The sequence below is a fragment of the Macaca thibetana genome, chromosome X (genome assembly GCF_024542745.1).
Source record: "Macaca thibetana thibetana isolate TM-01 chromosome X, ASM2454274v1, whole genome shotgun sequence".
Lineage (NCBI taxonomy): Eukaryota > Metazoa > Chordata > Mammalia > Primates > Cercopithecidae > Macaca > Macaca thibetana.
In genome coordinates this window covers 43,374,279-43,387,247 of record NC_065598.1, presented here as the reverse complement: position 1 = coordinate 43,387,247, position 12,969 = coordinate 43,374,279, and the positions used below count along the sequence as shown (strand labels likewise).

Below are 12,969 nucleotides of genomic sequence, written 5' to 3'. Positions count from 1 at the left end.
GATACCACAGAAGACCTGGAGCCACTTAACCCATCAGGCGGAACCTCATAATCATGCTTTGTAAATAGGATGCTTTACAAATGACTGTCCGAAGTCAGCTGTGTGATTGCAATTATTTTAAACAAAATATTTTTCAAAATCTCTCTTTAAAACAAACATTGTTGGCCGGGCGCAGTGGCTGAAGCCTATAATCCCAGCACTTTGGGAGGCTGAGGCGGGCGGATCACGAGGTCAGGAGATCCAGACCATCCTGGCTAACACAGTGAAACCCCGTCTCTACTAAAAAATACAAAAAACTAGCCGGGCGTGGTAGCGGGCGCCTGTAGTCCCAGCTACTCGGGAGGCTGAGGCAGGAGAATGGCGTAAACCCGGGAGGCGGAGCTTGCAGTGAGCTGAGATCCGGCCATTGCACTTCAGCCTGGGCGACAGAGCAAGACTCCGTCTCAAAAAAAAAAAAAAAAAAAATTTCTCCCATTCTGTAGGTTGCCTGTTCACTCTGATGGTAGTTTCTTTTGCTGTGCAGAAGCTCTTTAGTTTAATTAGATCCCATTTGTCAATTTTGGCTTTTGCTGCCGTTGCTTTTGGTGTTTCAGACATGAAGTCTTTGCCCATGCCTATGTCCTGAATGGTACTACCAAGGTTTTCCTCTAGGGTTTTTATGGTATTAGGTCTAACATTTAAGTCTCTAATCCATCTTGAATTAATTTTCATATAAGGAGTAAGGAAAGGATCCAGTTTCAGCTTTCTACTTATGGCTAGCCAATTTTCCCAGCACCATTTATTAAATAGGGAATCCTTTCCCCATTTCTTGTTTCTCTCAGGTTTGTCAAAGATCAAATGGCTGTAGATGCGTGGTATTATTTCTGAGGACTCAGTTCTGTTCCATTGGTCTATATCTCTGTTTTGGTACCAGTACCATGCTGTTTTGGTTACTGTAGCCTTGTAGTATAGTTTGAAGTCAGGTAGCGTGATGCCTCCAGCTTTGTTCTTTTGACCTAGGAATGCCTTGGAGATGCGGGCTCTTTTTTGGTTCCATATGAACTTTAAAGCAGTTTTTTCCAATTCTGTGAAGAAACTCATTGGTAGCTTGATGGGGATGGCATTGAAAATCATGCTGCTATAAAGACACATGCACACGTATGTTTACTGCGGCACTATTCACAATAGCAAAGACTTGGAATCAACCCAAATGTCCATCAGTGACAGATTGGATTAAGAAAATGTGGCACATGGGCCGGGCGCGGTGGCTCAAGCCTGTAATCCCAGCACTTTGGGAGGCCGAGACGGGTGGATCACGAGGTCAGGAGATCGAGACCATCCTGGCTAATGCGGTGAAACCCCGTCTCTACTAAAAAAAATACAAAAAACTAGCTGGGCGAGGTGGCGGGCGCCTGTAGTCCCAGCTACTCGGGAGGCTGAGGCAGGAGAATGGCGCAAACCCGGGAGGCGGAGCTTGCAGTGAGCTGAGATCCGGCCACTGCACTCCAGCCTGGGCGACAGAGCGAGACTCCGTCTCAAAAAAAAAAAAAAAAAAAAAAAGAAAATGTGGCACATATACACCATGGAATACTATGCAGCCATAAAAAAGGATGAGTTTGTGTCCTTTGTAGGGACATGGATGCAGCTGGAAACCATCATTCTTAGCAAACTATCACAAGAACAGAAAACCAAACACCGCATGTTCTCACTCATAGGTGGGAACTGAACAATGAGATTACTTGGACTCGGGAAGGGGAACATCACACACCGGGGCCTATCATGGGGTGGGGGGAGGGGGGAGGGATTGCATTGGGAGTTATACCTGATGTAAATGACAAGTTGATGGATGCTGACGAGTTGATGGGTGCAGCACAGCAACATGGCACAAGTATACATATGTAACAAACCTGCACGTTATGCACATGTACCCTAGAACTTAAAGTATAATAATAATAAATTAATTAATTAATTTAAAAAAATTGTTTTCTTAAAACTTGCTACGTTGATTTTATCTTTTTGAAGTAATGCTTAATGATAAAGCTTCTGTTTGGTTACTTTAAAAAAGCATTTGAACTTTACAAAGTCTTGGCCAGTTTTGCCTGTTCATGGCAAAAACAAGTTTTTCAGACCAATGGTCGTTTACAAATACCACCATCAACAGAAGTGCTTGCCTGCCACAAAAATGTAAGTTTGTCTGTTCAGCTTCCCTCAAGAAAGCTCACCTCCACCAAAACATGAACCTGATAATCCTTTTTCTTCAACAGACATATTTTTCTGCCCTTTTTTCCTATCCAGCCACTCCAGTAAACATAAATCCTTTAAAAAACTTTTCTTGAAACCTTTAGGCACTAAAACTTTTTAATAGGTAAGACCAAAGTAAAAATGGAATTAGACTATTGCAATTTATGAACAATACTTAAGATATGAAGAAACTAAATGAAAAAAAAATTCTAAAATCTGAATTTCTTAGAAGCTTATTACCTAAGACATTTACCTACCCAAAGACATATCTTTTAAAACATCAGGATAATGCAACTCTATTTCCGAAATACATTGGTTTGACAATACAAAGCCTACTAAACTGTTCGATTTATTCCAGGTTAGATAGCTTTCTCTGTGTCTCCTTCAAGTTTTTGTCGCTCTGTCTTGCAGCCAGTGCATTATGAAGAAAAGAACTGGTGTGAGGAGCAGTACTCCGGGGGCTGCTACACAACTTACTTCCCCCCTGGGATCCTGACTCAATATGGAAGGTAGAGTAAAAGCGTGCTAAGCTGTGACTGAAATCCCCTGCACCTGAATCCAAACCCTAAATAGGTTCAGGTAGCTCTTCTCCCTTGTTTCTCATAAATACAAAAAAAAAAAAAAAAATCCCCCAATTTCCTTTGTATCTTATGAATGAAATTGTGTATCTTATGAATGAAATCATGTATCTTATGAATGAAATCATTATAATTATACATACACCATGGTGCTACTTTTCCATTTTAATTTTTCTGGAAGGGCAATTCCAATCAATATAACCATAGAAGGTTTCAGCATGAGAATAGCATTTTACCCCATTCTTCACGATGTGGTTATTATACATTGCATGCCTGTATCAAAACACATCATGTAACCCATAAATATATACACCTACTGTGTACCTATAAAAATTAAAAATCAAAAAAGAGTAGCATTTTAGGAAGTCCAAGGGTTCACCCACAGTCTCAGAAGAAGTGTCCTTATACTGAGTTAGGACTCAGTAAAACTTCCTCAAATGCCACTGTACAACTGCCAACATGGGGACAAAATTATAAAAACAAAATGAGTTCTAGACTGGGCATGAAGAGACTTTGGTCCCAGCTCTGATTCTACCAATAACCAACTTTGTCATGCCAAACAGGTCACTTCTCCTTTCTGAACCTCACTTTCTTAGCAAGTGAATGGGAAAGGACAAAATGATGTACAGTGAGCAATAATCAGTATGCTCAAGAAAGTATGAATTTTTATTTTTTTATCCTAGTCCTTAGATGCTGGGAAGTGTGAGTTATTTTTTAACATCCTTATTGAGACATAATTCACATACCATACAATTCACCTATTCAAAATGGTGCACAGTTCAATGGCTTTTAGCATTCACAGTATTATACATACAAGTATGTTGTTGTTTAATTTATTTGATGACAATAAATGAACTAATAATATAGCAGTGATTTTTATGACAATCATAGTATTACTAAACCAAGCAATAATTTAATGCCAAAAGCTTAATCTAAACAGAATGAGAAATGTAAACTAGTGAGTCAAAGACCGTTGAAAGTATGTGGCAAACAGAGGAAATGGCTAATCAATCTGTCCATGAAAACTGGTCAAATAAGGATTAAAACCTGCTTATCAGAAGATAAGGTCAAATAAGGATTAAAACCTGTTTATCAGAAGATACATAATAACTTTGGTTGGCACTTTCTTTACCTGCTTGAAGATGGCAAAATATTATCCAAGAGAACATTATGGGGCCAAAGGGCAGCACCTGATAAGCTGCTGGGTCTTTAAGTTAATTTTTAGATATGTTGACTGTATTAGTCCATTTTCATGCTGCCGATAAAGACATACCTGAGATGGGCAATTTACAAAAGAAAGAGGTTTATTGGACTTACAGTTCCACACGGCTGGGGAAGCTTCACAATCATGGCGAAAGGCAAGGAGGAGCAAGTCACATCTTATGTCGAAGGCAGCAGGCAAGGAGAGAGCTTGTGCAAAGAAACTCCCATTTTTAAAACCATCAGATCTTGTGAGATCCATTCATTATCACGAGAACAGCACAGGAAAGACCCGCGCCCATGATTCACTCATCCCCCAACGGGTCCCTCCCACAACACGTGGGAATTATGGGAGCTACAATATGAGATTTGGGTGGGGACACAGAGCCAAACCGTATCACTGAGCGTAGAATATGTCAATGGTATTTGTTTCAGTCTGCGTTTATTGGCTAAGTGCCAACCATTTGCCAAGCACTGTGCTGAAAACTTCAATACCAAGGACACCCTCCCTGCTGAGAAGGAGCTGACAGTGTTGAAGGCTAGGGTGGGGATGGGGAGAGGACATGACATCAAAAATTGACTCTACAGTACTGACATATGTCCCTGGGAGGGAATAAGGATAAAAGAGGGCACTACTGTATCACCACTCAGAATGTTAACACTGAGGTAAATGCTGTAATACAGGGGCATAGAGATACCACTGGGAAACACTGAGGCACAGGCTAGCCTTACTTAGAGAAATCTGAGAAGGCTTCATAATGCACATACCACCTGAGGGTTGTAGGAGGCAGAGAAAGGCTATTGGGGATGCAGTCTATGCAGATGGCATGGTATGAGGAAAATGCTAGGATCCTACAGGTTTCTGGAAGGTCTGGGGAAGAACTTTGCATGGATGGTGTATTAGCCCATTCTTGCATTGCTTAAAATAAAGACCTGAGTCTGGGGAACTTATAAAGAAAAAAGGTTTAATTGGCTCACAGTTCTGCAGGCTATACAAGCATGGTGCTGGCATCTGCTCAGTTTCTGGTGAAGCCTCAGGGAGCTCACAATCATGGCAGAAGGCAAAGTGAGAACAGGCAAGTTACACGGCGAAAGCAGGAACAAGGAAGTGTGGTAGGGAGAGGTGCCATACACTCTTATGTGACCAGATCTTGTGAGAACTCACTATCATGAAGAAGACACCAAGCCATGAGGGATCCGCCCCCATGATCCAAACACCTCCCATCAGGCCCCACCTCAAGCACTGGGAGTTACAATTCTACATGAGATTTGGGTGGGGACAAATGTCAAAATTATATCAGATGGGCTATGGGTGATAAGGACAGAATGGAGAATCAGACTAAAGGGGGAGGAAGGACCCTTTGCCCTATATGACACATTCAGGAATACAAAACTTGATATTTCAACAGAGAACAGCTGTCACTGCATTACTTTTGTTTTTGGCTTTGTTTTAAATCAGAAGTGTGATATTATTAGATTTATGACCACAGAGTGGTGAGTTTTATGCTCAATTTCATAAAGAGTGTCAGGAAAATACCTTTTGGTTTGGGGAGCAAAGAGGACACTTACCTGGACTGGCCTGATCCTGACCACGTGAGAGAAGCAAGATAAATCCCATCATATCTGGCACTGGGGGTGACACAGTAATGCCTTCTTTTATCTTTATTCCTTCCCAGGGATATATGTAAGGCTTCCTATAACTACCTTCAATTTGTAAGGTAGACTCTAAGGCACAATTTAGCTTAACATAACTCCCAGCTTGAACAGAGACTACCTGCCCAGACAACTTCTCTTGACTCTTCAGGGCCATGGCATTTAAGATATTGCAATAAGTTTTATATTCAGAGCCCTGGAAGTTCACAGTACATGTTCTAAAGGAAGAGAGAAGACAGAATTAACAGTACAACTTGGTAAAGAACTAAATGTACATTTCTCAAGAAATTTTTCTTCTGGATAGAGTGAAAAAATGATTGTCGTGATTATGCAGTAAAACTCATAAGCCACAAGAAATATATGTGGAGCTGTACTTTGTGATGTCCTATAATCTTTTGTAAATATATACTGTCTGTTCACGCACCTGCAAAAGAAGGGGCAAGTGTTTTTCTTACCTGGTTGTTGGACATTTTTTTCCCCAAAGGAACATAATTTCCAAATGACAAGTGGAGGGAAGCTATCTCTTTGTTTAAAATTAATTCTTGGTTTTTACATTTTCTGATTGATAGTATGATTAGTTCTCTAAGCCTTTGTTCTTTCTTCTAATATTTCATTCTTAGGGTCTAGCCAGGCCTCCCAGAGGTCTCCAACTGGGGTTAGTTTTCTTCATTGGAAAAAAAGTAAACATGTAGTGAAAAATGACATTGTTTAATCAACATGGGGAAAGTCAATCCACCTTCTCTTGCAGGCAGGGTTCCTTCCTGAATACCCTTAGACTCTTTATAATTACAGATTCATTTCATGTGTTGTCATCAATATACTAATACAGATGTTCCTCAAAATATGATGTGGTTATATCCCAATAAACCCACCACAAATTGAAAATATTTTAAGTGGAAAATGCACTTAATACACCTAACCTACCAAATATCATAGTTTAGCTTAGCTACCTTAAACGTGCTCAGAACACTTATATTAGCCTACAGTTGGGCAAAATAATCTAACAGAAAGCGTATTTTATAATAGAGGGTTGGATATCTCATGTCAAGTTTTAAATACGGTATTGAAAGTGACAGACAGAATGGTTATATGGGTACTTGAAGTATGATTTCTACTGAATGTGTATTGCTTTAACACCATCATAAAGTTAAAACTTATAAGTCGGAGACCATCTGTATTCTATATAATATCTCTCCTTGTATTTTCTTCTCCTCTTTTTGATGACTGCAGTCAGAGCAGGTGAAAGAAAACCCACCAATGCAAGCCAGCTCATTTGGTTTTCTAATAAAAGGCCCAGTGGTGTACAGTGTTGACTAAGATGGAGCATGGGTGTTAGCTCTTGACATCGCTTATCAGATATAAGAGAATCCTGAGACAGAATGAATAATGGCGTGTTGATGGTGCTTTCCTTATGGTATTTTTGTCAGAGCAACAATGAACTGCCCCTCTTACAGGCCATGTGCTATGACATTTCAGTCCCTCATATAGCATGTGGGCACTCTACTAGCTATTAAATATTATAGGGTGATGTTACACCAGGCAAAGAATATAAAATGAAAACAGAGACTTTGACATTTAGTAGACATGGTTCAAATCCTGGCTTTGCTATTTTCTAGGAGTGTGGCTCTTGGCATATCACTGAACATTTCTCCAAGCCTCAGTTTCCTCATGTGTAAAATTAGATAATGATAATTTTAATTGATAATAGTAGCTATGTCACAGAGTTATTTAAAAGATTGAAGGAGTAATGCAATAGAGAGAGGAAGTGTAACTAAGTGGTTAAGACTGTAGGTTCCAGAGTCAGATTGCCTGTGTTCAAATATCAACTCTGCTACTTGCTAGCTGTGACCGAGAGCAAATTACTTTGTCTTTGTTGCTGGTTAGGTTCCAGAAAGCAGACCCTGAAACAACGGTTAGCAGACAGGATATATATTAAGGCATGCCCTTAGGATTGGCAGCTGTGGAAGGGAGAAGGAAGCAGGAGTGGGCATAGGGAGAACTTGGGCTGCAATGCAGTTCTAGAGAAGGCCTCAGCTGACCCCAGAGGGAGTTCCAGAACTAGAATGGCCCTTCAGAGTGGGTGGTCTCAAGTTGGAGCTTGGGAATCAGGTATTTACAGCCTATGGTGGTCAGTCACTGGATGCAACTGCTACTGGAAGGAGGCATGACCTAGGTGACATAGTTTTTTTTAGCAGAGGCAATCTCCAAAGAGGGCTGACATCAGTAGGCCCTCTTCTGGCAGCACTCCCAGCAGCTGGGAATAAGTCTTTCATTCTTGAAGGGGGCCTGCGTGGTTCATCACAATGTCCACCACAGTCTACCTCTATATTCTCATCTGCGAAATGGGGATAATAATAGTACCGACCTCACCAGTACAGGCAAGTGTTCAAGGAATAGTAGTCATGGAGCCATAGTCAGACTCTCAGATTTGTTAAATTTTACTGATGGAAAGGGTCTTAGAAATCAGTGGACCATTCGCTTTAAGAGGCAAGGAAGCCAGAGCACAGTGAGAGGAAGTGATTTGCCAAGTTCACTAGTGGAATAACCACAGAGCCAGTGAGCCGTAAAGGGAGCCATGTGACTGGGCTTATACAGTCCCTCACTTCATGTTGGTGAAGCAGATACATAATTTACGTCCATTAATGTCAGCTCCTTCACCTGCAACTCTTGGTGCAGGAATGAACTTTGGCTTTTATTCCATTTTGTTTGTGACAAGGATCATGCAAGAGCTGGAGGAACCACATAAACGTTATTCCAAAATTGCCAATGTCCTTCTTGATTGTTTAGAATCTGAGGAAGCTGACCAGCGTTGGTCTTTATGGGAAAACTTTTCTCTGACTCTCTGAGACTGACCACTTTTGCCTCTTTGCTTTTATTCCAAGGGTTCTACGCCAGCCAGTGGACAGGATTTACTTTGCAGGCACCGAGACTGCCACACACTGGAGCGGCTACATGGAGGGGGCTGTAGAGGCCGGGGAGAGAGCGGCCCGAGAGGTAGAGTCCGGGGTCACAGATTATGGGGAAGGAGGCAACTCATGGTCCGGACATGTGGGTCAAAGATATCTGAGAGCCTGGAGACCAACTCTCAAGTAACCCTCATATTAAGACCCATAAAGTACCATTTTAACTATTGTCTCGGGTGAAGTGAATACCTTAGCCCGAAGTAATAATGAAAATACCTAACGTGTCACCCAAGGTAAAAAGAACCCATGGGACAAATGATCAACCTGACTATACTTGAAATATAACCTAGGTCTGATATTCTAGAACCAAACATGCTTCTATTAGGACTCAAAATTCAATTCATTTCACAGGAAACATTTTCTGACAGTTCCTCTGATCTCATCTCTATCTGAGGTGTGTTCACAACTATTAAAATTTATGGTAAGCCTAATGATTGGAACCTCTTATACCACAGGAGAAAGACCTTTTGGTGCCACTTAAAGGTTGAGTGGAGTGTTCTGGCCTTTACCTTGGTGTTTTTGATGGATATCTCAAGAGACAGTTACTTAGTCCTTTATTTAGGGAGCAGATTAGAAGAAAGATGATGTCACTTTTGCTATTTGCCAATGTGTTCTTTTGTTTCAGATCCTGCATGCCATGGGGAAGATTCCAGAGGATGAAGTCTGGCAGTCAGAACCAGAGTCTGTGGTAGGCTGTTTTATTTCATGAAATTAGATATCTTTTCTCCAAAACCCATCATTTGCAAGAAGAGCACACTTGTATATATTCACATACCTTTTCCTAAGTGAGTCAACTAAGTGATTTACCTAATTGATCTCAACATGAATATTTAAATAAGTATCATGGGTTAGGGCAGAGGTGAGAGATTTAGATGAACTTTGATAAATTTGTAGCTGCCACATTCATTACAGATTATTAGGAAAAAATATTTTTTGATGAGGAGGGAGACATTTCTCAGAGACTTCTAAAAATAATAACTCAATAAATGCCAGTCGAATAAATATCTAGCCTGGTGATTCTCAACAAGAGGTAGGAAAACAAAGGAAAGTGTGTTAGCATCTCCTGTCCAGGGACAAACAGAGGGAATGAAATGGAGAATATTTATGTTAAAATTTTGTTTTTAATATACTCATAATTTTTGTAAAAAAATCCTAGGAAGTTTTCCTGGCTGGAAGGAGGGATGCATAGAGGTTAGAGTGAAAACACACTTTAGAGGACAAGGTCACAAAAGTCAGAATTATTGCTCTATCCTTTTAAGTGTGAAGTCAAAGAGAATAGGCCTGCCACTCCAAAGTCATTCTCTTGGTGCTTCTGCCAGGGATGGGATTGTGGGCTGTGAGGACCACTGATTCATTTACTAACAAGTGTTTATGGCACACGTGTTCTGCATCAGCCATTGTGGCAAAGACACAGCAGCATTTTTTGTGGAGCTCAACATCTGGTGGAGAATGCAGATGATAACCAAAAAGTACAGAATAGTGAAGAAGACATGCTGAGAAAAAAATGCAAAAGGAAAACGTCATCCTAGGCTGGGGGCTCAGGAAAGAAAGCCCCCCTGAGGAAGTGAAGGGTCCAGTGAGGAAGACAGAGTAAACAGTATAAGCAGAGGGAACATCGTGTTTAATGGTCTAGAGGTTGGCAAGAATGGATCACGTTCAGAGAGCTGGAGGAAGTACAGACTTTCTGGAATAAAGTGCACAAGCCCTGTACTAATGTCCAATGTTTTCTGAACCCAGGACGTCCCTGCGCTGCCCATCACCACGACCTTCTTGGAGAGATATTTGCCCTCCGTGCCAGGCCTGCTCAGGCTGATTGGATTGACCACCATTTTTTCAGCAACGGCTCTTGGCTTCCTGGCCCACAAAAGGGGGCTACTCATGCGAGTCTAAAGAGAGAAGGTGTCTGCAATCACACTCTCTTCTTACTGTATTTGGAGTATGGGTTTGGGGAAAGAGTTGCAGTAAAGTTCTATGAAGACAAATAATGTGGAGTGAGGCAGGGAGCGTGAAGATAAGTCCAACTCTGACTGTAAAATACATGGTATCTCTTTGTCCATTGTGGCCACTACTTAGTGTCCCTCACCTGGCTTAGCGTTCTGTTTCAACAGTTTCCAAGTTTATTGCCCTCAGAATCTTTAGAATAGTTAAATAGGCTTGTTCAAGGTCCTTGCTGCCCCACAACACACCTTGCCCACGCACAAGCAATGAGTTTTTTCCTATCACTGTGACTTTGTGCTTGTTCTTCCTCTTACCTGTAATAGCCTCACCTTCCCAAGTTCTTTGCATTTGTCCTTAGAATACTGTATTGTTACAGCTGAAAGACATTAAAGACCATTTAGTCCTCACCTGTTTTAGAGTTGAGCAAACTGAAGCCGACAGGGGTGGAACTTAATTACCTAAGAGCTGCAATAAGCCACTGGTATCTCGGGGACTAGAACACAAATCCAACGCCTTTCCCACCTCCCTGGATGTATTCCCCAATTATCCTCCTTCACTCCCTGTTATTGTCACTGATGGTGTCCCCTTGTGTGGATTTACTTTGTGCTAAGTTGTCTTACACTACTCAAATGCTACTCAGTATATAGCCTTAAGTCTTACTGTTTTGTGCAGTGTCTCCAGCTGATTTTAGCTTTTTGGATGGTAGAAATTTTATCTCTTCTTCCTTTTGTATCCTCCATTGTATCTTCATACAAAGAACAGTACACATTTGGGTAATTAAAAATAAAAGTTGATTGACCATATCTGCTGTCTTTTCTTTTGGATAATGACTTTCAAGCTTTGAACAGATCAAATCAAGATCCAGTATTAGGTAAATAATTGTGACTTTAAAGCAGTTAGTCAAAATTTCCTTGAAGCCTGGATGCCGCATGCATTCTGATTGCATGATCTATCATGGTGGCATATGTGTGAGCATGTTGAAAATGATTTATAATGATATGGTAAGAATGCTAAAAGACACAGTTCCTTGCCTTCACTACCCCAAAAAATACCTGTCAAAATAAATGACATATTAATAAGCAAGATGCTTAAACTATTAAGCTAATTATAAAATTTCAGTTGACATTTAATATTCCTTCTTGGTGCAAAGCTTTTTACTAGGTACACTCATTAATTTGAAACTGCAGTTTCACAGTCCATTAAATTTTATTTGGACTATTTTTTAAATGATATCATCATCTCAAAGCACTCATACCTCTCGACTCCCACCGTCAGCTTTCATCGGGATGTCTTTTAAATCCATAAATGGTCATTCTTATACTCTCGTTTAAAAAATGAAGCTTATTCTCAGCATAAGTGAAATTGAAGAAATCTCCCAAGATTAATTAATAATAGTATGCAGTTTCTGATTTTACAGTGGCATTAACATGTATGAATTTATGGGAAATTTAGGGACTGTCTTACTCTATTTTGTGTTGCTATAACAAAATGTCACAGACTCAGTAATTTATAGAGAACAGAAATTTATTGACTCATGATTGTGGAGGCTGGGAAGTCCAAGTTCAAGGAACTGGCATCTTGCGAGGGCCTTTTTGCTGTGTGGCAGAAGACATCACATGGGTGAGAGAGAGCAAGAGAGGGCTAAACTCATCCTTTTATAAGGAATCCACTCCTGTGATAACAAACCCACTGCCACAATAAGAGTATTAACCCATTTATGAAAGTGGTGCCTTCATGACCCAAACATCTTTCATTAGGTCTCAACAAAACCATTGCACTGGGTATCAAAGTTCCAACACATGAAGTTTGGGGGATACATTCGATCCATAGCAGAGACTAAATGGGAAAATTAAAGAACCCACCAAGATTTTCTTTGTAACCACGTTTTTAAATCTCTCTAAAAATGTACATGGCATGGGGTGTCTTCAGCATCTTCTCCAAAAAACTCTCCCTAAAAGTTGATCACATTGTTAGCTCTAATGCATCTGCTAAGAAAGAGTCAAGGGCTGGCCACAGTGGCTCACACCTGTAATCCTAGCACTTTGGGAGGCTGAGGCAGGCAGATCGCTTGAGCTCGGGAGACCAGCCTAGGCAACATGGTGAAATCCCATCTCTATAAAAAATGCAAAAATTAACCAGGCATGGTGGTATGTGCCTGTAGTCCCAGCTACTGGGGAGGCTGAGGCAGGAAATTGAACCTGGGAGGCGGGGGTTGCAGTGAACTGAGATCACACTCCAGCCTGGGTGACAGAGTGAGACTGTCAAAAAAAAAAGAATCGCCTTCTCCAAAAATGTCCTAGATCACTCATTCTCCAGCTGAGTGAGGTGCCCCTTTTCTTTGCTTTCCCAATGTCACATACATTGACCTCTTGTTCTGTGCTGACCACATGATATTGCAATTGTGTCATCTTGTTAAG

General features: G+C 40.8%; 1 protein-coding gene across 4 annotated transcripts in view; it reads left to right on the top strand.

The window, feature by feature from the left end:
- MAOB (monoamine oxidase B) overlaps positions 1-11,355 on the top strand; it is a 713,383-nt gene extending 702,028 nt beyond the window's left edge. For all 4 annotated transcript variants that reach the window (XM_050775651.1, XM_050775652.1, XM_050775653.1 and 1 more), the window contains 4 exons: positions 2,632-2,729; positions 8,534-8,645; positions 9,240-9,302; positions 10,352-11,355. In XM_050775651.1, the coding sequence (XP_050631608.1) occupies positions 2,632-2,729; positions 8,534-8,645; positions 9,240-9,302; positions 10,352-10,504 (426 nt within the window). In that variant the 3' untranslated portion in view covers positions 10,505-11,355. The remainder of the gene's footprint in view (positions 1-2,631; positions 2,730-8,533; positions 8,646-9,239; positions 9,303-10,351) is intronic.
- The last annotated feature ends 1,614 nt before the right edge of the window (positions 11,356-12,969 follow it).